The sequence below is a fragment of the Theropithecus gelada genome, chromosome 5 (assembly GCF_003255815.1).
Source record: "Theropithecus gelada isolate Dixy chromosome 5, Tgel_1.0, whole genome shotgun sequence".
Lineage (NCBI taxonomy): Eukaryota > Metazoa > Chordata > Mammalia > Primates > Cercopithecidae > Theropithecus > Theropithecus gelada.
In genome coordinates this window covers 103,461,497-103,486,087 of record NC_037672.1, presented here as the reverse complement: position 1 = coordinate 103,486,087, position 24,591 = coordinate 103,461,497, and the positions used below count along the sequence as shown (strand labels likewise).

The following is a 24,591-nucleotide window of genomic DNA, read 5'->3' as shown; positions in this document are numbered from 1 at the left end:
AAGGTATCTTTCACAATGTAAGAATTCACAGAATATAATGAAACACATTACAGTATTTCTTTTATTTGAAAATTATATTTTAAAGATCTGATACTGTAATTTTGAGCAGGTTTGCTAGGGAATCATCACAAAAGGCTAGAAAATTTTAATGTAACTATCATCACCTCTTTAAGCAACCAAAGTCTCTGTGTTTAAAAGAGTCACTGATACATGAGTTGAAGTATACATTAATTATTTTTAAAATGAAATCAATTTTGTTACTGGGTCTTGACTAATATGATGTCAGATTTGTCAGTTTGACCTTCGGTGTTTTTAGTTTGCTTACTTGTTTTCTAAAGAAAATGATAATTACTCCAAATTTATCTGATGTAGAACCTTAAACAGAAATTTGAAAACAACTTAAATGTCCATCAATAAGGCAGTGGTCATGGAAGTGATGGCACAACAGTCTTTCTGTGTCAAACATTGTGGACTTCAATTCAGGCCTGAATTGTTGTTAGAGGGACCTCCCTAACCCGTGATTTCGGCATGCCATTCTGCTCCTTATACTCATTCACTGGCTCCTCGTCATGTTCATTTAGCTCATTATACTATTTCAAACACTCAGCATGGCATTCAGTACCACATTTCATGATGTGACCCTTGCCTATCCCACTGGCCTCATTTCCAATCACATTCACAAATATAGCAGCTAATTGCAGTTCTTAGAATACACGAGAGTCCAGGAAATGGCATATTTGGGGGCCTTGAAAAGAGAAGAACTTGCCAAAATTTATACTATTTGTAGGTGAAATCTAGTGGAGATAACTTCTTGGGCTTGTCTTCCTAGCTTCAGGACAGCAACAGAGGAATAAAAAAGTCCAATCTGAGACTCCTTATGAAAACATCCAGGGAGGCAACTTAAGAAGGCCTGTATAGAAATTTACACTCTTTCCGCTCTTATGTAAATAATCAGGTCAAAACGACTAAGACTGGTAGCCTTATTTTGTGACCAAATAAAAACATCGTTCTATGAAAAAAAAAAAAAGAAATACACTCGAGTGCCTCCACACTTTCACATGGAATGCCATTTTCCCCCTTGTCTGCTACACTAATATCTAGACAGGCTTCACCTGTTAGTTTGACCATTATCACCCCCAAGATTTTCATCCCTCATGCTGAGTTTGTACCCTCTTCAGTGCTTTCATAAGCCTTTGTGCATACTTCTATCATAAATTATATGTATATACAGGTTTACTTTTAAATATATATATCTTATACCATATTTTCAGAGTTGTTTTTCTTATCTAGCTCCCTCACTAGACTTTGAGCTCTTTAAATACACAGCACCTGCTCTGAAGTAGTGTACAGTCTCCTGACAAAGACAGACATGACAGGTGTACGAGGTGTTAAAAGAATAAAGAAGAAGGAATTTCTCTGCAGGGAGGCAGGAATAGGAAAGATACCAGGAAAAACTTTCAAGAGGAAATGTGAGCTGAATTTTAAAGGATAAGTAGAAATTCGCCACAGGAATGGGTGAAGGACCTTTGACTCAGACTGAGCAGCATAAGAAAAGCCAACAGGCATGAAGCAGCAGAAGTCTGGAAATGCAAGGGCAGTCCACTGCGACTGGGCCCACAGCAAGAAACAGTCCTCAACAGATAAGGCAATGTCAGCCTGAAAAGGCTTCGACTCAAATAATCAAGATTCTACCCCCAGTTGTGAACAGCCGATGGTCTGTAAGCAGTAGATGGCACAATCAGATTACCTTTATATGTTTTCAAGTACATCAATTGATTTCTTTTTAGAACCTTAAGCAAGAGAGAAGATCTATGATATGTAATAAGGTCATAAGGTACGGAGACAAATATATTCATTTTCTCATTAAATTGTTTCCTGAAAACCACAATATGTTTATTAAGATTACACCTTGTCCATCTTTTTTTTTTTAAATCCCTTTTATTAATAAATAGAAATGACTAGCTCTTACACCTTCAAGAGTGTACTGAACTGAAGTGGACGAGGCATTGCAGAAGCTGTTACACTGGTGTAAAGACGTATAAGACACAGTCCCCACCTTCATGAAACTAATAGTCTAGCAGAACAAATAATATAGATCCATAAATAACCACAATATAGGGTAGGGTGAGATATGCTTCATGCAGGTGTTTTATGTAGAGGAAGTACAGAAGATTTGCTGCTGTGAAAATCCGGAAAGCAGACTGGAGAAAAGTGGCATTTAGGCTAGGACTTGAGGCAGGGCTTATTTTTAATACATTGTATTAGGACAGAATACAAACTTAAAAAATAAATGTGCTTGGCTGGGTACAATGGCCCACGCCTATAATCTCAGTACTTCGGAAGGCCGAGGTGGGTGGATTGCTTGAGCTCAGGAGTTCAAGACCAGCCTGGGCAATATGGCAAAACCCTGTCTCTACTGAAAAAAAAAAGCCCAAAAATTATATGGGCATGGTGGTGCATGCCTATAATCCCAGTCACTTGGGTGGCTGAGGCAGGAGAGTCCACTGAACCCGGCAGGCAGAGGCTGCAGTGAGCTGAGATCGCACCACTGCACTCCAGCCTAGGTGACAGAATGAGACTTCTCAAAAAAAAAAAAAAGTACTCATTCACTGTTAACAATGACTCACTTTTAGTCAAATATTTTCTTAGAGTTAGGAGTGGTGGTGAGGTAAACCAAAAAAAGGCAACCAACAGAGGGAAAAAAAGAAAATACGTTTGTAGAGGATGACTTTTTTTCAGCCCTTGATATAAACAAATGTTGAATTATTAGTTGCTTACAACTGCAGACCAAAATGGTAAACTGGAAAGATTTTTTTTCAAGAACTTAAAACTATTAGATAACATTTCAGCAGATGTGGATTTTTACCTATCCCACATTCTTCTTCTACGGGTTAAAGCTGTTCCTCCATGGAGATACTTGTGGCAATAATCAATGTTGACTGAAGTTGATGAAGGAAAAGGAAGGAAGGTTTGAGTAGGAGAATAGTGGAAAGAAATAAAATCATAGCCTGTGTTCTGTTCAGATCTCACCCTGCAATCCATGCACATATCAAATCTCTCTACTTCAAAGTCTCACAAGCACTTCAAACTGAACACATCCAAAATTGAAATCATTATCTGCACCTTCTCCTGTGTTCTCTAGCTCACCAAATGATGTCCCAGAGACTTGGGAGTCATCTTGATTACATCTTCTTCACCTTTCACGACCAGCATTACAGATACTGCAGCCACCATGTGACTGAATGTGAATGTGAATATAAGCCAGTTGCTGAGTCAAATGCTTTGGGTTTCCTCATTTGATCCTCATATAAAAATCCTGAACTGTTATCTATATTTTATCAAAAAAGAAGCTGTAGCTCAGACTGTTAAGTTTCTCAAAAACACAATTTGTGGTGGCAGCAAGTCTGTCTGCCAAGCCCATGTGCCCCACCGCTGCCCTAACACTGTGTGCCTGTCCATCCTTTTTTTTTTTTTTTAAGTATCTTTCAATCCCTCTCCTTCTCTTTGTTCCCACCACCACTACTTAAAATGCAGCCTAATTTCTCACCAGGTTGACTTCCTACAGGTCCCAGGCATTTGCACTAAAGGAAGTGAGCCCCACAGGGAAATGAAGCACATGCTTCTTCCAAATGGGCCAGCTACTGAAGAGGCCCCAGCTGATAGACTCCTCGCAGCAATGCAGACCTACTGATTTTTCAACCAACTCTTATATATCCATGTCTCCTGTGAAACACTGACAACTACATGAATTTCAAAAAATGTTAAAACACTCCAAGCAAAATTAAATTCACCTGAGTGCTATATCTGATCCATTAGCACCAGGTATCCTCTGAAATATTATGTAATTTATTGGCTTAAAATCTTTACAGTGTTCCTCTACAATTTTGTGATTAATGCAAATGTGTTTAATATGATATCAAAAGCCTTCCAGGAGTCAGCCCTTTCCCACTTCTCCCACTGCATCTCTCATCAGATGCCCTTCATACATATATCCCACATATGCTGGGTTGAGATTCTTACAGATCTCGGAATGTGCTCCTCCCTCTGGCTCCTGAGTTTTAAATGCATTTTTCTGTGTGCCCAGGATACTCTTCACATGACTGATTTATCCCTTGAGATTCAGCTGGGCCATCACCACTCCATCACTGCTGGTCTGGGCTACTGCCCCCTAAGACATGTTCTCACAAAATCCTATACCAAAACATGCCTTTCCCAAAACATGCCTCTTATTCAGTATTGACTTCCTCTGTGGGCTTTCAATACTGATAGTGAGTGACATGAATGCCTAGAGCTTCATTTTACTGGGATGATATCTGCAGTAGTTGGTCCTGGATCATGCAGGTAATAGCTGGCTCTCTCTCTCCATACTCTCTCTCTCTCTCTATATATAAAATGTTATAATAATATATAATATATAAATAATATATTTATATATTTTTAAATATATTACTTATATATTATATTAAATATTATATTTATTATAAATATAGTAATACATAATATATAAATATATATTATAATCTGTATTATATATACATAAGATAATATATTTATATATCTAGAGAGAGAGAGAGACAGAGAATGGAGAGAGCCAGCTATTACCTGCATGATCCAGGACCAATTACTGCAGAAATCATCCCAGTAAAATGACGTTCTAGGCATTCACATCACTCACTATCAGTATATACTGATACTATATATATCGATAGATAGATACTATATATAATATATAGATACTATATATATGGTATCAACTGAATACCATTGAGTCCATGAAGTCTTCCTTGATCCTCCTCAGCAGAAAATGATTCTTTCCCTGAACTCCCTCAAATCTTTATCCCTAACTTATTCTTATTTAAGAATCATAGAAGGAGTAAGAGCCAATCATCTTACTAAATTGAACTGCTTGAAAGTAAGGGTCCCTGTCGTATTCACCTTTGTATCTTCCCAGCACCTAACTTAGCTCTTTACCTCTAGTAAACTCTCAAATAATTACCAGATAAATCATAGGAACTCTAAATGCTAACGTTCCACAATTCAATTCCATCTCCCTTCAATTCATTTCCCAAGTGCAAACACTGTTAGATAACCACAACTGTTCCACTCGGAGGTTTATGGATGGATATTATTAGAGAAATGGGAAAAAACGGTTCAGAAGCACAGACAGCTATCCCATGAAAGTTTTTATTTTAGAAATGAATAACTCAATAATTTTTCTACTTCCAATTGATTATTTCCAAAACATGATTATGGTAAACAAAACCATCTGATAACATGCTATACTATCTGTCCTAAGATGGATCCTAGAAAAACTCAGCTCAGAATTCTCCACTTGTATTGTATATATTGAGCACACACTAATAATAGCAAACATCTGTCAAGAATTGTGGAAGGCACCCTCCTTATAACCAGTAAGAATCTTGCAAAGTTAGATTTAAAGATTACAACATTGTAGCTCAGAAAAGTTAAAATGTCTAGTTTCTCACAAGTGGTAAGTCATAGGAACAGTTCCTATGACTTATGTCATATGTTGGTGACCAAGCATACATTCTACTGTTTCCTTGGCATTGCCTCCCTAACATAAGCCATAGCTCTACTAGTCAATCTTATAATTGCTAGTAACTTTAAGATACATATGCTTTAAGTCTCCCTGAACAAAGAAATTTCTGAACTTTTATTTCTAGTACTATCAATTTTGTTCCCAAATATTTTCTTATTAAAATTCTGCTTTAAAAACATTTTTCATGACATGTCATAGTTTGTTCAATCAGTTTAAAGAACATTGTCAGGCCGGGTGCAGTGGTTCATGCCTGTAACCCCAGCACTTTGGGAGGCCGAGGCAGGCGGATCACCTGAGGTCAGGAGTTCAAGACCAGCCTGGCCAACATGGCAAAACCCCATCTCCACTAAAAATAAAAAATTAGCCAGGCATTGTGGTGGGCACCTGTAATCCCAGCTACTCAGGAGCCTGAGGCAGGAGAATCGCTTGAACCTAAAAGGCAGAGTTTGCAGTGAGCCAAGATCATGCCAGTGCACTCCAGCTTGGGCAACAGAGCAAGACTCTGTCTCAAACAAACAAACAAACAAAAAGAACATTGTCTTCTTAGAACCAATTCCATTAAACATTACAATTCCACATATTTCACCAAAGTTTTTCACTAAAGTGTCATAGGGTGATAAGTGACATTATTGAGTGCCAAAAATATCTTAAACAAGGAACCCTTTATGTACCTAAAACAAGAGCATAAATGCCCATAGGTGCTATTATAACTGTTTACATATGTCATACAATAAAAATATTTCTTACCTGAATTGTTCCATGGAGAATTAATGAATATGAAATATAATTCCCTCAGGTTAATGATAGGCTAGTGTTAGTAATTTCATTTGGTGGACTTTGTTTTTATATTTGCTTCTTTAAGTATTAAAAACATAAACTGTCCTTTAGGTTAGAATGGAGGTCAATTTATTAGATTCATAAAACAGAAGAAAGGAATTATCAACTGAAAGGGAAAAGTTTAATGTAATAATTGAATTAAAATTAACTTACTATAATTATGTATGGAATAAACACATCTCTAAGAAATATAGTTCTCCTAAAGAGAAGCAACTCAAAAACACAACTAATGTTTTGTTTATAGTTTTGTAAAATTATTTAGAAGGTATGCCTTTCAAGACATAGGTTAGCCAAAATTATTTCAAGAAATATGTTCATCTAACCTTTGAGCTGGCACCTTATCCTGGCTATTCTCTGCCTTAAGACGTAGAAAGCTGTAAAACAAATGTCCAAAAAAAGAAATTCCAGATCTTTTCTCTGTAAGGAGGCTGGACTTGGGTATTTATCAACTTGTTACATTCCCGGAGACTTACACATATTCAACTTTCAGTGCTTTTCTGAAACAAAAAAAAAATCTAGGACATGTTTAAAATAGTAATATTTTAGTCACCATTTTGTTATTAAAAAAACATTTCATAACAAAAATATTAACCAATAATTGAAGTTATGCTATTCTTCTATAGTCCAAATTCTAAATTAAAATATTTCAGACCTTTTATGATGCTGTACTTTCAAATCCAATTTTTCATTTCCAGAATATTAATTTCTGATTCCTAGAGACAGTATCCTTTTATTTAAATGGGAGTTGGAAAACACATCTGAAAAAATTTAAACTTTTGATCAATTAGTAAGGCTAATAGTTTTAAAATTGATACATTTTTACTTACCTGTTTCTTACATACTGTATGTTCCCTTCTCTCTCCAACTTTGGGGAGGAAATATAAATTTTTTTCTTCCCTTCCACAGCATTTTCTTCTTGCATGGCTGCTTTGGTTGTCAATAGCAACAAGAATTACCATGAAAGCACAGCCATTTCATTTGAACATACATAAATAACCCAGTTTGATGAAAGTAAAGGGAAGAAACTTGAAATGGTACTAATAATGGTCAGTGTTTGATCAACCTAGAGATTTTAGAAGTAAAAAAGGGATAATTTTATTTTTCTCTTCTAATTAATGCCTTTAAAGGATTAAATAACCACTGTAATTTACAATTATATATTTATTTGTATAATTTGTATAATTTAAAATTAGGTGAGTGGGGCCTTCTTTTGGGTAATACAAGAAGAAAAAAATTCTAAGTCTAATTTGACTTAATTGAAGCAATAATTTAACTATTGATCCAGAATGATTGCTATGTATTTTTAAAGACACATATTACATTTGCTTGCTAGACTTTTTTTTTCATATTGGTCAGGTTTCTAGTGTTAATTTGAAAAGAACTCACCATATCTTGATGTTGACATATTCCTTACATAGAATAATAAAATACATCAGGTACAATCTAAGCAAACAGCTGAAATCAAAGTGTAAATAGCAAATTACATTCTGGATCACACATGTTATGACTATGACTATGGTTATATATGAGAAAGAAAAAACATAAAAGGATACCGTTTCTTTAATATTATTTAATTGCCAATTTTGAATCATCAAATTTACAAGGAAGAATACTTTATTGTAAGCAAAGGTAAAACAACTTAATAAAGAATAGCAAACATCATTATGTTCTAACTAGTTGTATTAGTACCAAATAGCCAAACAGTTTTGTATAGTTTATTTTATCCTTGTAGTATCTTAAGGTTGGGTCATATTTTTCCTACTTACCATAAGTTAGTCTTGAAATATCTAGATTTAGTAAGTTTTATGGTATCAATATATAACTGACTTCAAGATAAAATTTTAGCCAATATCCTATATTTTTAAATTTGCATTTTAAAACTACACAAAACTGCATTTTATGTCAAAGCAATGTTAAATCTGGAATAGATTACTTCTAGGAAGTTTCTGGGATCTATTCTCTATTGAAGGATAAGGAAATTTTTATACGCAACCATCACAACAATTTTTATGAAAGTTGCCAGAAATAAATGCCCTACATACCTTTTTTTTTTGCAGTATAAACCCCACTAAAAGATTCACTAAAATAGAATTCATTCATAGCACATAATCTTGAAAAATCTGTCTCATTTTCTCTTGATAATCTGTTGCTCTATAGCCATCATAAAATGGCCACAGTAGCAAATACAAGCAACATTTCAGCAAAGCTACTCAGCTAGCTTAGAACTCTAGAACTCTCTCTCTGGCAACTTGCCTAAGAACCCTTGCTTCAGTTCATCTGAAGGTTCTTCACTTTACTATATGTGGTTGAAATTAATAAGCACTCTGATGATTTTATGAAATTGTGACTCATAAACCAGAGAAACTAAACTATTTGGGGATTATGTTTCTTGCCTTCTAAACACAGGTTTATGGGTTTGGAGCCAGTCCTGAACTTTGCACAGTGTTAGGAAAATCCAGGATAAGAAACCTTAAAGAACTGAGCCTTTTTTTTTTTTTTTTTTTTAAATCCAAAGGTATGCCCATCTTCTGATGTATAGTTTCATTTACTGTAAAGAATTATAAAATGTCTAAATATTAGGCCAAGTATAAACTTTGGAAAAGAAATAATAAAATGCTACAGGCTAAGACCGCTGATGCAGTTACAACATGACTCAGACTGGAGGCATACACCCCCTTAAGCAAGCAGCACAGCATGACACATGCACTTTGTTAAAGGTGATAAATGCCAGGTGCATGCATAAAAGGGAAAGGTCCTCCTTGACACAATGTACTTCTGCCTCCCAACCTTAATCATCACCTAGAAAAAGCAATAGCTCTAAAAAGGTCTCTATACCCCAACCTTAATTTTCATGCTGTATTTTTCATCGTCAAAAACATTGATATTAGCCTGCAAACTCTTCACAGACAACAACCTAACTCTGTACATTTATAACACCAACATCCAAGACAACAGACCCTATGGACAACAAATTAAGTAGCAATGTGGATGATCCCAACTTTCAGTACACTAGTTTAGAACTATTAAAGATATAAAAAATTATTCACACCTCAAACACAAGATTTAAGAACACAACATTTAGGGCCGGGCGCGGTGGCTCACGCCTGTAATCCCAGCACTTTGGGAGGCCGAGGCGGGCGGATCACAAGGTCAGGAGATCGAGACCACGGTGAAACCCCGTTTCTACTAAAAATACAAAAGAAATTAGCCGGGCGCGGTGGCGGGCGCCTGTAGTCCCAGCTACTCAGGAGGCTGAGGCAGGAGAATGGCGTGAACCCGGGAGGCGGAGCTTGCAGTGAGCCGAGATTGCGCCACTGCACTCCAGCCTGGGCGACAGAGCGAGACTCTGTCTCAAAAAAAAAAAAAAAAAGAACACAACATTTAGCAAACCTACACATTATTTCTTCATAATTTTATACTTTTCTCCCAAAAAGTAATTGTTTCAAAAATCACTTCTGCCTTAGTTAGGAAATGAAACTGTACATCAGAATGTCTTAATTCTTGGCCATACATAGACACCAAGACACAATCTTTTAATTCTTCAGGGATGTAAAAACTCAACCAAGAGACAAGGGACCCTGAAACCACCATTATCTATGTCAAACATCATAAAATATTTCTATAATCATGTAAACTTGAAATAATCTATTACCATAGTTAGTATACACAATGTAAAATCAACTCTAAACACCCAAATACACTAAAAAATATAAATAAACATAAACTGTGATTTGTGTTTTTCTATTAATTATCAATGGCTTTGCTATTTGTTGGTATGTAAATATTTTGCAGATAATTACCAAGTACCTAAAAAATCTTAACACTAAAATAAAACAGAGGCACTAAACACTTTGGAACATTATTTTGGTGGGAAGTTTATGTTTGGAAAGTCCATCCATGGAGTTTCTGCAATTCAGCAACACAAACCTTTGACCATTTAGGGGCTTTCCTTACAAACTGAATTTAAGAACTTTGATTTATGAAAATAAAGCTAGTCCAGGCACGGTGGTTCAAGCCTGTAATGCCAGCACTTTGGGAGGCTGAGGCGGGCAGATCACGAGGTCAGGCGATCGAGACCATCCTGTGTAACATGGTAAAACCCCGTCTCTGCTAAAAATGCAAAAAAATTAGTCAGGTGTGGTGGCGGGTGCCTGTAGTCCCAGCTACTCGGGAGGCTGAGGCAGGAGAATCGCTTGAACCCAGGAGGCAGAGGTTGCAGTGAGCTGAGATTGCACCATTGCACTCCAGCATGGGTGACAGAGGGAGACACCACCTCAAAAAAAAAAAAAAAAAAAAAAAAGGCTAAAGGTTTTCGAAAATCAACATGGTTTTTGGCAAAGTAAGCATAAATCCAAAATTCCTAGCTGTGTTTTCCTTCTGTGTATATTATCACAAATTTAAACTGTGATGACATATTTCCTAACATTTCAGAGTAAGTGAATAACATTTACAAAAGGCAACCCTAACCTTGTGATCTGATGATGTTATAGCAAAGTAATGTCAGTTCTGGAGAATTTATATTATTAATCTACAGAATGGTTAAAAAGATATTGATCAAATGAAGTGTTTGGTTTTAAAATTTAGTTAAATCTTGACTCTCAACATGCAAATAACCCATGCCAAATCCTTATTCTCAAATTTGCACTCCCTTGGCATCTAGTAACTACCAAAGCTAATGTATGGCAGAAAATGAAGGCTTCTAATAAAACATAATCAGAATAAAACTGTTTGTTCTCCAAAACAACAACTATATTCTAAAGCTAAGAAATCACTTTGATTATTCATATCTCTTTCCTCCCTCAGAGTTAAGAATAACAGGTTGATTTAACAGTATTTCAGCAGGCTAAGTTTAAACTAAAATTCTTCAGAAAATCTGTAAAATAATATAGAATGAAAAAATAGATGTCACTATTTTACCACACATCATAATGCTTTCTCATGTCTGGCCTGTAATATACTCCTTCATTCTGGCTTTATTAGAAATTTTATTAGGAATTCTATTATGGCCATAATTGTGTCTTTAATTATATACCAGTAGCAATAAAATCAGAAAACTTAAAAAGAAGTCTTAGTGAATTAAAATAAAAAGTTTATTTGTATTTGATATTAATTGAATTATTTACCTTATAACATACCAATTTTTAAATAACTGGTGTATTTTGCACCCCAATTTGCCCTGGCATGTTCCCAGGGATGTACCGTCAATGTGCTACTAGTATCTTCAATGGTTGTAGTTGGTGATTTATATCACTTCGAATTTTTTTCAAGCCAAATTATCTTGGCTACATTTTATCTTTGAGGACTAATCATTTGTTTGTTCCCATGAAGACAGAAAACCTTGGCCCTGGCAATGCTAACTTTGTCACCTCGCCGCCACGTTGATACAGGGTGACAATTCAGACAGGCAGATTCTTGGTTCACACTAGTCTCTGCAGAAAAGGCATTTGAAGACCTTCTTTTTGTTACTCCCAAGGAGATGCAAACCTTACTGGATTGCTGCCCTCTCAGAATATCATTGAGTCATCTTTTTAAAAATCACTATTTGCTTTTTTTGAGAGAGAAATTATCCTAGGGTATATGTGCATCAGGATTTCAGGTTCTATTGCCTAGGGCTTCAAGAGTACATGAGAATCAGACCTTCCACACACCCCAGTGAAAAGATGACTTAGGTTTGGGTATGGGATGTTGATATGCAGAGTATTGCCTACAGACTCTGCTTTGAGTCTGTTCAGGTCTAAGCAACTTATATAAATAAACTCTTATAAATCCAGGTGAATTAAGACAACAGTTGAGGTTACTTTGATTCCCTGAAACACCTATAGCAATCAGGAACTTTGGGGAATAAGCACTGGTCAGGGATTCTGTTGTTCCTGGGCTCACTGGCCCATATCCATGTATCAGCATCAGTAAGGTAAATGATGCCTGGGAACCATGTTCATGCCTTTCCTCTTTATTCCAAGCCATAATTGGCATGGAAATGAATAAGAATATAGCAAAATGGTGATGAATTTATATATTGCTATCCAATGGATACAACATTGTTTTTAAAAAATCTCCCACTACTTTCTTTGCACATCCTCCTTATACTGGAGCCTACACGGGGCCCTATCCATGCTCTATTCACAATGTCTCTGGATATCAACTCCATCAGTTGATTACTGTTCTTCAAAGTATATAGACTTAAAAAAGAAAGAAAAAATGAACTAGCTTTTAATCTGTTAAATAACACAGCGAACTTCAGAACACTGTTAGTGATTCTAACCTGAAACGATCTTGTCTATTCTGGAGCTGTCCATCCAAAGCCCTATACACTTCACCCATCACAGCTAGATATTCTGGGCTGGATCCAGCTGAGCTGTCAGAAAGCTACGTACATAATGCTTCTTAAACTATGTATAGAACAGCTTTCCATGAACTGTACTTTTAGAGTAAGGGCCTCATCTTATGTTGACGGATATTCTATGAAACAGCTTTTCAAAAACCACCACTGGCTTCATGATAGGAATGTTGCTGTGGCCCCTTCCATTCCATCATTCACTCCCACTCTGTAAAGGGTCACGTGAAAGTCTTCCTTCAGAACTACATGAAGGAAAACTGTAATTCCTGCCAAATAACTGGTTTGCTTTTTCCCTAACAAACGACACAAATTAAATCAGCAACAACATCTTTTACCTTTGGCTACCAGAAGCTAATAACCAAATTGTAGTACGTATATAGGATCCTATGGCTTACATATCTGCATTTGAAAAACCCTCCACCTAATATTTCTATTTTACTCCCATTTTCCTCCATGTAGCCTCTATTTCCTTATTTTAATTGTATGAATTCCTGGAAGCCACTTTATATACTTTCCCAAACAAGACAGGGCATAAACAAATAGAAATAAAGAAATCAATTTATCTTTTAAGGTATCTTCTAAGGAACCAAAAATAGAAGGTGACTGAACAGAAAGTTTCTACTCTAATATTAGCCATGATTTACGCTCCTTTACATCACATATTTAACATAAGAAAATTTGCAACAATAAAATGAAAGCTCTTCAATTATTATACTAATACAAAAATCAAATGTCTTTAGATATGTCCTCCATATCTAAAGGTACACAACAGTGACGATGATATATGCAGATATTGATTGCAGCATGTTATATAAAAACAAAATATTGAAAACCACTCAAAGGTACATAACTAGGGGATTTTTAAGTTAATTACGGTACATTCATTCACGTAATGGCATACTGTACAGCCATTTAAAAGAATGAGTCAGGTTTAAATAACTGATGAGGACTGCTTTCCAAAATGTAGCATTACATGAAAAAAAAAAATCAAGATACAGAATGGTTTGTACTTCATGCCATCATTTATGAAAAAGGGAAATTTTGAAAATGTTAAGAAATCTCTACAAAGATCAATAGGAAACAGTGGTAGCCTGTTGGAAGGTGGAACTAGGTGTCAAGAAAACAGCAAAGTTAGAAATACTTACCTTCACTGCCGTCTTGCTCTTAGTATGTGTCTTTTAATTTTTCACCTAACCATGCATTTCTTGCTTTTTTAAAAGGAGACAATTTAAGTATATAATTGGAATAAGGATCAGAATAACTAATAGAAAATATATGCCCCTATGGTTTTAAGGACACTACAAAAAGTATTGTGGTACAAAAATATCTTAATATTTCCTGAAAATATTTTTATCATAAAAGGTGTCCCCAAAATGGTATTCAGATCTCAGAATTCTACATATTCCTCCTTAATAGGTCATGGGTCTAGGGAAAAAAAAAAGCCTATACTACATACATAGGTATAAACATTATGGCTAACGGCTGGGCCTGGTGTCTCACATCTGTAATCCCAGCACTTTGGGAGGCCAAGGTGGGTGGATTACCTGAAGTCAGGAGTTCAAGACCAGCCGAACCAACAGGATGAAACCCTGTCTCTACTAAAAATACAAAAATTAGCTAGGTGTGGTGGTGCACACCTGTAATCCCAGCTACTCGAGAGAGAGTGAGGCAGAATTGCTTGAACCCAGGAGGTGCAGGTTGCAGTGAGCCGAGATCCTGCCACTGCACTCCAGCCTGGGCGATGGAGTGAGACCCCACCTCAAAGGAAAAAAAAATTATGGCTAAACTACAAAGATAATAAAATATCAATGAATTAAATAATTCCTAAAGGAATGTGTGGATCTTTCTTACAAGTATAGGATAGGTAGGAAGCCATTGGAAGACCCTGGCAAATGGACACATCTCACTCCATTCTCCTATCTTCAGCCCATTGCCTCTGGTCTGATAGGAAACAGATGATAAATGGGAGCAGATGGACATTCACTGAGTTGTCAGAGGGATTTCTTGGGAAAGAAAAGGGATCAGAGAATACTAAAATCAAGGAAAGATCAGACTCTGGATATGGGATTGTTGGAGCCTTTGGGTCAGTATTGCCATTCAGTCTTTCCCCTTAAACTGTCTTCTCTACTGAGTAAGAAGCCATTGGTCAATTGATAAAAATTACAAATGTATCTGCCATTTGACCACACATAAAAATTTATTCTGCAGAAACACTGAGAACACGCAAAACAACATTTTTAACATATGTTCAAAGTTTTTTTTATAATTGCTTGTGTTAGCAAAAGATTAGAATCAACACAAATGTTCATCAGTAAGAGACTTGCTAATAAATTACAGTATACCCATACAATGGAATGCTGAGTCCATTAAAAAGTAAGGAGGCAGCCGGGCAAGATGGCTCAGGCTTATAATCCCAGCACTTTGGGAGGCTGAGGTGGGCAGATCAGTTGAGCTCAGATCTTGAGACCAGCCTGAGCAACATGGCAAAACTCAGTCTCTACAAAAAATACAAAAATTATCCAGGTGTGGTGGCTCATGCCTGTGGTCCCAGCTACTTGGGAGGCTGAGGTGGGAGGATGGCTTGAGCCCAGGAGGTAAGGGCTCCAGTGAGCCAAGATTGTGCCACTGCACTCCAACCTGGGAGACAGAGCAAGACCGTGTCTCAAAAAAAAAAAAAAAAAAAAGTAAGGAGGTCTATGAAGAAAACCTTTCAACAGGTAGTGAAGAAAAAGCAGCAGCATACAAAGCAGTGTATATAGTATGCTTTCATTTGCACAAAACAAGTAGGTGGTAGGGGAGAGATCTATTGCAATTTACCCATAAGTAGGTAAAATATTTTAAAAAGTATACCAAAAACTGATCATGCTTGTCGCTCTGAGGAGGGATATTTGAGGAAATGAATATATTTTCTCCTACAAAATAAATTAATATTTTCCAAAGATTGGTGGAAAAATTTAAAACACTGCAGAAAATCAATGGGAAAGGGGCAAGAGTGTCTGCATGTCACAGTGGGAGGCAATAATGAGGGTTAGGCCATCAGAATCCCTCTCCCTTGCCCTTCCATTTCCCCCATGATGAAGGCCCATCCCTGTGATGAATATCTTCCCTTAGCCACTGAAAGACACTGCATAGAATCACTGAGCATCACTTATCATCTGGAAAGCATGCAGTGGATTCAACTAACTCAAAATGCAAAGAACATGAATTCTATAGATAAAAAGCAACAAAAAGAAATGCTGGAAGTTACACTGGTTACAGGAGGTGAGGGAGAAGCCACCTACATTTTTGAAAGCTTATCAAAAATTTCCACAAAGCAAACACAGTGTTGTTTCTGGCACCAGAAGTGCCTTCTTGGTCCCAGTGTGTATATGCGTGGGCAACTTCAAGCAGCATATCCCTGTGGCAGGTATTTGAGGACAGATCTAGTTGCTGAACTGGCAGAGAGGAGAGTGCTTCCCTTTAGCTGGCCTGGCCTTCCAGCTTAAAAAGTACTAAAATTTCTAATCCATAAAGGTTAAGACCTGGCCAGATTAAGCTTATGAAGGCATCTCAGGAAATTAGTAGATCTTAATAGTATTACATAAGATCAGTTCTAATTGGGGAAAAGAATAAAAGAGCAAAGCACTTTCTTTGAAACTTAACTTTGAAGACTACACATACTAACAAATTACCTGTTTGAAAAGGTCAAGACTCTTCAATGCTGATCTTACTTTGGAATCTGCATTCCAAGACCACTTGAAGTTACCCAAAGGTACATGATGTTCTTAAACAACCTTTCAAGGAAAGTAGCAGTTAAATATTCTTAATCAAAATCTTCACTTCCTAAGGATTTGTGGATTCAAGTTTAGTGTTGCAAGTAATCATAAAATTACCCATTGCCTTGCTTTTATTCCTACCCCCCCAAAAAAACAAAAAACAAAAAACAAAAAAAACACCAGATTCTGCATTCTCACCTCAAAATTAGAGGAGGAAACTAATACACTAAGGACAATGAAGTGTACTTTGCTCCATTAGGCTGACCCCAGAATTCTGCTAGCAATCTTCAACATAGATATAAACAGTACAATCCCCACCCCTTTTGAGAGCCCCTGTTACTTCCTGGGTGCATACAGGTATAAAACTTGCCTTTTTTTTTTTTTTTTTTTTTTTGAGACGGAGTCTTGCTCTGTCGCCCAGGCTGGAGTGCAGTGGTGCGATCTTGGCTCACTGCAAGCTCTGCCTCCCAGGTTCACACCATTCTCCTGCCTCAGCCTCCCCAGTAGCTGGGACTACAGGTGCCCGCCACCTCGCCCAGCTAATTTTTTGTATTTTTAGTAGAGATGGGGTTTCACCGTGTAAGCCAGCATGGTCTCGATCTCCTGACCTTGTGATCCACCCGCCTCGGCCTCCCAAAGTGCTGGGATTACAGGCGTGAGCCACCACGCCCAGCCTAAAAATTGCTTTACATTTTAAATACTAATTCATGTTCAATGGAAATTGTCATAGTTGTTGACCTCAAATAGAAAGGCATTTACTAGTATAACCTCTCTGTGGAGGGAACACTATGTGTGGTCTTCAAAACAAATTCTAATGTTCTAACAGCTCTAATTTTCTCTTGATTATTTTAAAGACAGTATTCAAAATCCAAATAATCAAAGAAGTATTCAAAATCCAAATAATCAAAGAAATATATAATCTATATTGTTTTGTGATTATGGACAGGAAGTTAATGACCAGTATAGGGAGCAAAAATAAATCATGTTCCATTTATAAGACTGAGTATCTGAACCCAGATAGGAGTAAGAAATGAAAATTTAAATATTTTATTTACTAAATCAAAATTCTCTCCTCAAAATCAATAGCCATTTCATTTGAAATGCAGAAAGAAATAATTCAATAATTTTTCATCATTTCCAATATCCATAATCATTAGCCAGTAATATGTTATACAACTAAAATTACTTGACTACTCCAAAATAGCTTCAGAATGAATTACTGTATCTCAGTCCCTATGTTTCACTAAACTGTAAGTTTATCTGAAGCCAATAAGAATCCAAAATTTTCACTTTACATGGAAGAGGCAGCAGGAAATGAGGTTCAGAGCTAACTAAGCAATGTCAAGCTGTAGGTGTAGGTTTCACATCTTTCCAAAATCTCCAGTAGAGACATAAGAAAACATCTCAATTTTCCCTGTTCTTAAGGATAAATGATATAAAACCATCCTAATTCACATCATTTCCTTCAGAAACCACAAGTTGCTCAATGACAGCCAAAGAACTCAGAAATGGAATAGTTTTGTTAAAACTTGGAACTGGTTGTATTTTGAGTTTTTCTTCACACTTCTATAAAATGCTTTCAACAAAAATGCTATTGTCATAAGCCACATATACAGTCAAACCTCCGAGTAAACAGAAGGACAACTATACAAAAATACAATATTTACACTCTGTATAGTTTTTCTACATTAAGGAAGTTTTCAGATGCAGTTTAGAGCTTCAACATACCTTGGGAACATGCTTGTGTAATAAGAAAACTGTAGCTGGCCGGGCGCGGTGGCTCAAGCCTGTAATCCCAGCACTTTGGGAGGCCGAGACGGGCGGATCACGAGGTCAGGAGATCAAGACCATCCTGGCTAACACGGTGAAACCCCGTCTCTACTAAAAAATACAAAAAACTAGCCGGGCGAGGTGGCGGGCACCTGTAGTCCCAGCTACTCGGGAGGCTGAGGCAGGAGAATGGCGGGAACCCGGGAGGCGGAGCTTGTAGTGAGCTGAGATCCGGCCTGCACTCCAGCCTGGGCGACAGAGCGAGACTCCGTCTCAAAAAAAAAAAAAAAAAAAAAAAAAACTGTAGCTGAGAAATGTTAAACAGCTATTCAGGTATAAAAGTCAGAACTTGAACTCAGTTATCCTAAATTATCTAGTGCTTTTGGTTAACAATTGTTTCCACAGCATACACAGCTTTTAAAGATGAAATATACAACCCTGAAAAATCTTTATTACAGAGGTCTCCACTTGGTAGAAGGAGAGAAATAACATAATTAAAACATGCTATCAAGAGGACAAAAAAATTACAGAGCAAGAAACACACATTTTGTGACAAACCTCTGAGTGACTTAAGATGCTGTGTGCCGTAAATATACAATCATCGGTGTGTGAACATATCAAAAATTTTTCACCTGACAATAAACAGCCACATCAATAGTCAATAAAAGCAAAGCCCATGACAGTGGGAAAATCAAATGTTGAATTTTCAATATGCTAGAGATCTGTTTAGGAGTCAAGAACACAAAACAAAGAATCAAAAAAAAAAAAAAAAAGAAGCCAAGGGTATGACCTACAAAAGAACTATGAATACACAACCTGCCTATTTCTGGAACGGGTCATGCTTTCCCCAGCAGGCAGGAATATTTGGATAGAACGCTGGGTGGTACAGGCAGGAAGCAGCAGGACAGTTTCTATGCCCATTTGAGTAGCATCACTGATCCTTCCTTCCTCAGTCTTAGAGGGAAGAATGTAAAGTTTCCCAGCTATATCTGGCTCTGGTTAGACATAGTGAGCCAGAAGGAGAGGTTTACCAGCTTTAGCATCCTGCAACATTAGTCGGTTTCTCCAAACAAGTCCATGAATAGGAAGATAGCAAGTAAAAATGAAGGGCAGCATGTTTTCTACAGATATGTGTATTTGACTCACAAGAAAATTAAGTTAAACATCTCACAAATGCTCAACCAAATGGAATAAACACTCACCAAAGGGTCACTGCACTAAGGCATAAGATCTGCTAAATAATATAATGAGGGTACCACCACCTTTCCTTACCTACAAACACAGCTTCTGTGGGATAAGTTGGGAAGATCTATGCAGTAATGGGAATAGTTTCTTTTTGTTTTGCTATGCTGTTTTGAAGGAAAATTCCAAAGTGAATCATTCAGAAAAGAAGAGAACCAGAGCACTTCTGATGAGGAAGGGAGAATATCCCTTCCTTATGGGAAAGAACGACATGATTATCTAAAGGTCAAAAGGGCAAAAACATTTTTCACATTAAATTCTCTAGAAGTTATTTGGAATCTTTACAAGGAATCATAATAGAATGAATTGTGATACAATAGCAAGGCATTTTCTTGAACAAACATAGTGACAAAACTTTTAATTTCATAAAGCCTTTCTTTAAAAAATAATCACGAGTTTTCAGAGATATTTCATCCCCTCTGAGCAGCCTCTTTTTGATTTGTTCTGCCCCTTTGAGCTGACTTCTCAGCCCACATTCCTCTACCTGTTTATATCAAAACAAAGACAGGCAGAACTCCGAACTGACAAGAGACATTTGGGCCATCTAAGATGCTAGAAAAATAAAATACACAGAAGGAAACATTCACCTTTGAGCTAATTTTCACAACCTTGCCAACTTCAATGTTAATGGTAAAGAACCATTTGTGCCTTTTTAATTGAAAGGAATTTTATTTCATTGTAACACAGAGAACCTTGAAACTACTTTGATTTTGGAAGTATAAACGTAAAAGGTGAAGCAAATGTTTGCCTGCCTGCTATGTGTGAGCCGCTGGGCTAGACCCTTTGTACGGTGGGTCAATTGCATTCTGTTAAAGGGAGATGGTGGTAACTCCAGTTTCCAGTAAACGAAAGAAGTAGGCAAAGCTGCTGTGCAATCACTGGTTAGTCTATTCAATATTGTTTTAAGGGAAGATGATCCAAAAAGAAGAATGGTGCCTGGTGGAATTTAGTCTTCTACAGTGTCAGAAGTATTTGCACAGCTGGAGATTGCAGGTATAGAACTACTCATTTTTCATTCAGGAGGGTTATGTGTGGGTGTGTTGGGCCAACAGAAGGGTCCTTTCTTCACATTTTGGTTATTAGAGTCTGTGGGTTCTCAAATTCCATACCAGGTAGGCAAATATTCATTTGCTTCACCTTTCTATCCCCAACCAGAGATTGTGGTCTTTATGTGCAATTAGAGTAAATATGTGACTCTCACTGTCCCTCTTTCACAAAATTAAGCAAGACATCGCGAGTATCCTCAAAATTTAAAATAGCAGAGGGAACTCCTAATTTTCCTGAACTTCAATTTGCCTGACTCCTCACACTAGCAACCCTTCTCTAAGGCAGGCTTCTCCATTGCCAGCTCTAGCCTTTGTAACTACCCTTCTCTCTTCCTCTAAGCCCCTTCCTCACTAGCAATAAAATATATATCCCAATGTAGAACCCAACTTAGTTCCCATTATCTTACCAGAAGTGCTCCCCCCCGCCCCCAGCACTCTAAGGGTGCTCTGGAAATGTACTTAATCATTTGAAGACTATTTTTTTGCCGTAGGAGTGAGATACAATTTTAAGATCACAATAAAATGCTGGAGACAAATTTCCTAAATTTCTCAAACTCTTTTGACGTAGCTCTAAACTTTACCATTAAAATATCCATTTGTGGTCACAGAAAAGGTGAAAATCACTTTTCTGATTTGGTACTTATTACATGAGGTTGGTTACTTAAAGAACTTACAAATAATGTTGTTTCAGAAGCTTTGTTTCATTATACTGGGTGGTCCATTTAAAACACTGTCAGTACAACTCCACTTCAAAAAAGGATTTACAAGTGGGCCACTTTACACAACAGCTATGGTGAGGATTATATAAGTACTCTAAGGTTCAGAGCTTATTTTGTGTAAATATGGTCTAGACTCATTATCTTACCCCCATCTCCAAGCCTGGAGAGAGAGGAAAAAAGAAAAAAAGAAAAAGAAAAAAAAAAAGGAATAAACCTGGTGAGAAAACAGGAAGGAGCTGCAGATTTTGATGGAAAATGCTAAAATAAACATTTAAGGTGGCTCTCTGTGAATGGGCCGTAATACAGGTGGCTTAAGTTGAAAAGAAGCAGAATAAGGAGTCCGGACTTTATCTGAAAATCCCCAAGTCAGACCTATAAGGCCAAGCCTTGCTCAGTAATGAGCCCTCTGATATGTGGGGTGAAGCCATGAACAAGGTGGAAAGCCCCACCTCCCAGGGAACTGAAGTCTCCAGGCTTGATACTCACGCTGACACTGTCCCCAGGACTGGCGAGCCCAGCCCCAGCAGCAGTCAATCCTCCCACCATAACGACATAGGCCAATCGACGACACTATTTGCCTGGGCCACCTACCAAACAAAAAGATTCAAAATAAATAAGGACACTTTTGAGAAGAAAGGTAATTTCCTCTTTATTATTACTTTAGAAAAAATGTCAACCACACCCAACAATTTTCTACAAACTCTTTTACGCCTGCAGAAATTTAAGGTTAAAACACCTTCACAGAAATAGCTCTGCTATGATCTAATGTCAAATTGCAGACAGTTAAATACTCCATCCCCCAACACACAAGGGTAGGAGAAAAAAGGGGAGGGAAAGATGCTTTCTTAACTAGAAATAGCACCAGCTAACACCAACAATTCTCAAGGCTGCCACTCACAGGATAGTTTCTGAAGCTTGAAATAAAACAGAGTCCTCAAAGACCCACACCTGTTACTGGGGGGAAAGCCAGGTTTGACTGATTCATCATAAACTGAAAAGTATTAAATAAGACATGTCAAAGCAGAAAAAAATTTCTGCCTTATATAAAAGGTGGATTCTCAAAAATCAAGTGTAACAGAGCTCTTTTTGAGACATAACTGTGGCAGAAACAAACAAACAAACAAACAAAAAACCAAAAAAAGTACTAGAAAAAAAGTCTAAATAAAACTAAGGAGAGTTTAAAGTGTAGCTGATAACTCAAGTGTCCTTGTGGTTTGAAACTTGCTTAGAACAACAATTCATAGTATTTTCCTCTCTAATGTAAATAATGCCTAAAGAAAGTAATTTCAGGATACAGATTTCAGGATACCTGATTACACGTTGACACATTATTTGCTAAATTGTTTCCTTGTTTAGAGTCACACCTAAATGACTATTTTCCTCTGGGTATCAACATTTTAATTGGCTGTTTTAGACATCTTTTTAAAGTTACAAAAAGCTATATGCATTCACATCATATGCATATCTTGTGATGGGTTTATTGTTGCAAATATGTGTGCAAGAAATGCATAACATACCCAAATGTGAGCACAGAATTGCTTTTAAAAATAAAATGAAAAGGTCTAGACTCTGGCTGCTCTCACATTTTCTTAAAGTCTCTTTATCTTTTCATTTCCCCTTTTCTTTTACCTGCCTTTTCTAACCCCAGCTCCAAAGTACAAAATAACCCCGAACTTTCTATTTCCTCCGACCAGGTAGTAAACAAGCAGCTGTGCTTTTTCTTGGCGCTCCACTGGTTCCCCTCCGTTCGCCTCCGGGTACAAGAAAGCGAATCAATTGTGGAACTGATTCGTTCCAAGATTGCAGGTAAAACAGGTGCTGCATCTTTCTTTAGGACTAGGCAGGGACCTACACGGAGGGGTGGGGGCAGGAGTCGCTGAAGGAAGGCGACCGGGCGGCGGTGTGCGCCAGAGTAAAACCTCTTCCCGCAGCAGCCATCTGCACTCGGGGCGAGCCTGGTCTGTAATTGCGCGGAGATGAGGGGGACCGAGCACACCCTCTCGACAGACCCAGTGTCTCTCACACACCGGAGCGGCCCCGGAGCGCGGGAGGACCGGCTGAGTGACAGCGGAGACGCGGCCCGAGGTTGTTGGAACCTGTCACGGCACGCCGCCGTCAGGCTCGCCCGGGTCTGAGGAGCAGCGCAGTGTGGGCGCTCTCTCACACACATGCACACACTCATGCTCACACTCACGGAGCGCCTACCCTCCGGTCCTCATTTTGAGCCTCCTTCCCTCAAGAAAACCAAATGGGGAGGCCCACAAATCTCCCCCGTAGCCCAGTCGCTGACTCGCGCCCACCCTCTGTGTGAGCGGCCCCGAGAGCCCCGAGCCGAGCCCGGACCTCCCCCCGGGCTCCTGGAAGCTTCCTCACTGAAGAGCCGTCTAGTTCAGGCGCGGGAGTTTCCCGGGTAAGGGATGTTCCGCGCGTCACCTCGGCGTAGGTGGTTCAACCGCGCCCTCCGAGCTGAGATCCCGGGCTCTAGCCGCTCCTCTCCCCCATTCCTAATTCCCGAGCCAGGGCGAGTCGCCCTCGGGGGGCCGCGGCTGGGGTCCCAGACTCGCAGGGGCGCGCCCGCCCCGCGTCGGGCGGGCACTTGGAGCCGCTGGACCGCTCTCCTCGCGCCACGCTGTGCGATGGCCCAACTTCTGGATGGGGAGACGCCTCTCTGTCCGCGTAATGCCGCGGGGAAAAGTGACCCAAGACAGTGAGTGTGAAACTAGCGCGGGAAGGAGGAGAGGGATCATCGGGGCCCAGCTCACCTCCCGTCGAACTCGGCGGCCGCCTGCAGGTAGAGCGAGGACACCAGCACCAGCGCCAGGAGAAAATCCATGTTGGGCAGGGGGTCCGGAGGCGCGGCGCAGTGGCGCGCGAGGAGCAGGTTGGGGTGGTGGGCGCCGATGGGAGGCGACCCTCTGAGAGTCTCGGGGAACCCCCAGCCCACGCCGCCCGGGCTACTGCTGCCACTCCCGGAGGGCAGCCGCGAGGCGTGCGGCCGGAGCAGGTCTGCTGCGCGGCACTGGGAGCCCCCTCCCGCTCCCTCCTAGCTAGGGGAGGCGCTGCAGGGGGAGCTGCGTCGCCCGCAGGGAGGGGCGCCAGGGGCGGGCAGGGGGTGCGCGTGCGCCCGACTCGCCGCCCCGCCAGCCCGGGGCGAAGGGTGAGCGCGCTCGGCTCCTCCCCGGGGGCCCAGCGGGGCAGGCAACTCCGGGGCAGGGGCGCTGCGGGAAGGCAGTGGCTCTTGGGGGTTAGCCAAGCAGGGCGAGCCCCAGCCTGGGAGAAAAGTTGCAAACCCTCTCTGGGAGAGGGAAAGCAGGGTGCCCAGCGG

The 24,591-nt window shown here is 39.0% G+C and overlaps 1 protein-coding gene across 8 annotated transcripts in view; it reads right to left on the bottom strand.

Moving 5' to 3' along the window:
- Positions 1-24,309, bottom strand: part of NPNT (nephronectin) — a 77,164-nt gene extending 52,855 nt beyond the window's left edge. For 4 of the 8 annotated variants that reach the window (XM_025386450.1, XM_025386452.1, XM_025386453.1 and 1 more), the window contains exons 1-2: positions 24,029-24,309; positions 21,753-21,853 (exon numbers count right to left, since the gene is read on the bottom strand). In XM_025386450.1, the coding sequence (XP_025242235.1) occupies positions 21,753-21,853; positions 24,029-24,099 (172 nt within the window). In that variant the 5' untranslated portion in view covers positions 24,100-24,309. Of the gene's footprint in view, positions 1-6,720; positions 6,772-21,752; positions 21,854-24,028 lie in introns of all 8 variants that reach the window. The other 4 variants (XM_025386446.1, XM_025386449.1, XM_025386448.1 and 1 more) reach the window with 3 other exon arrangements.
- Between the last annotated feature and the right edge of the window lie 282 nt (positions 24,310-24,591).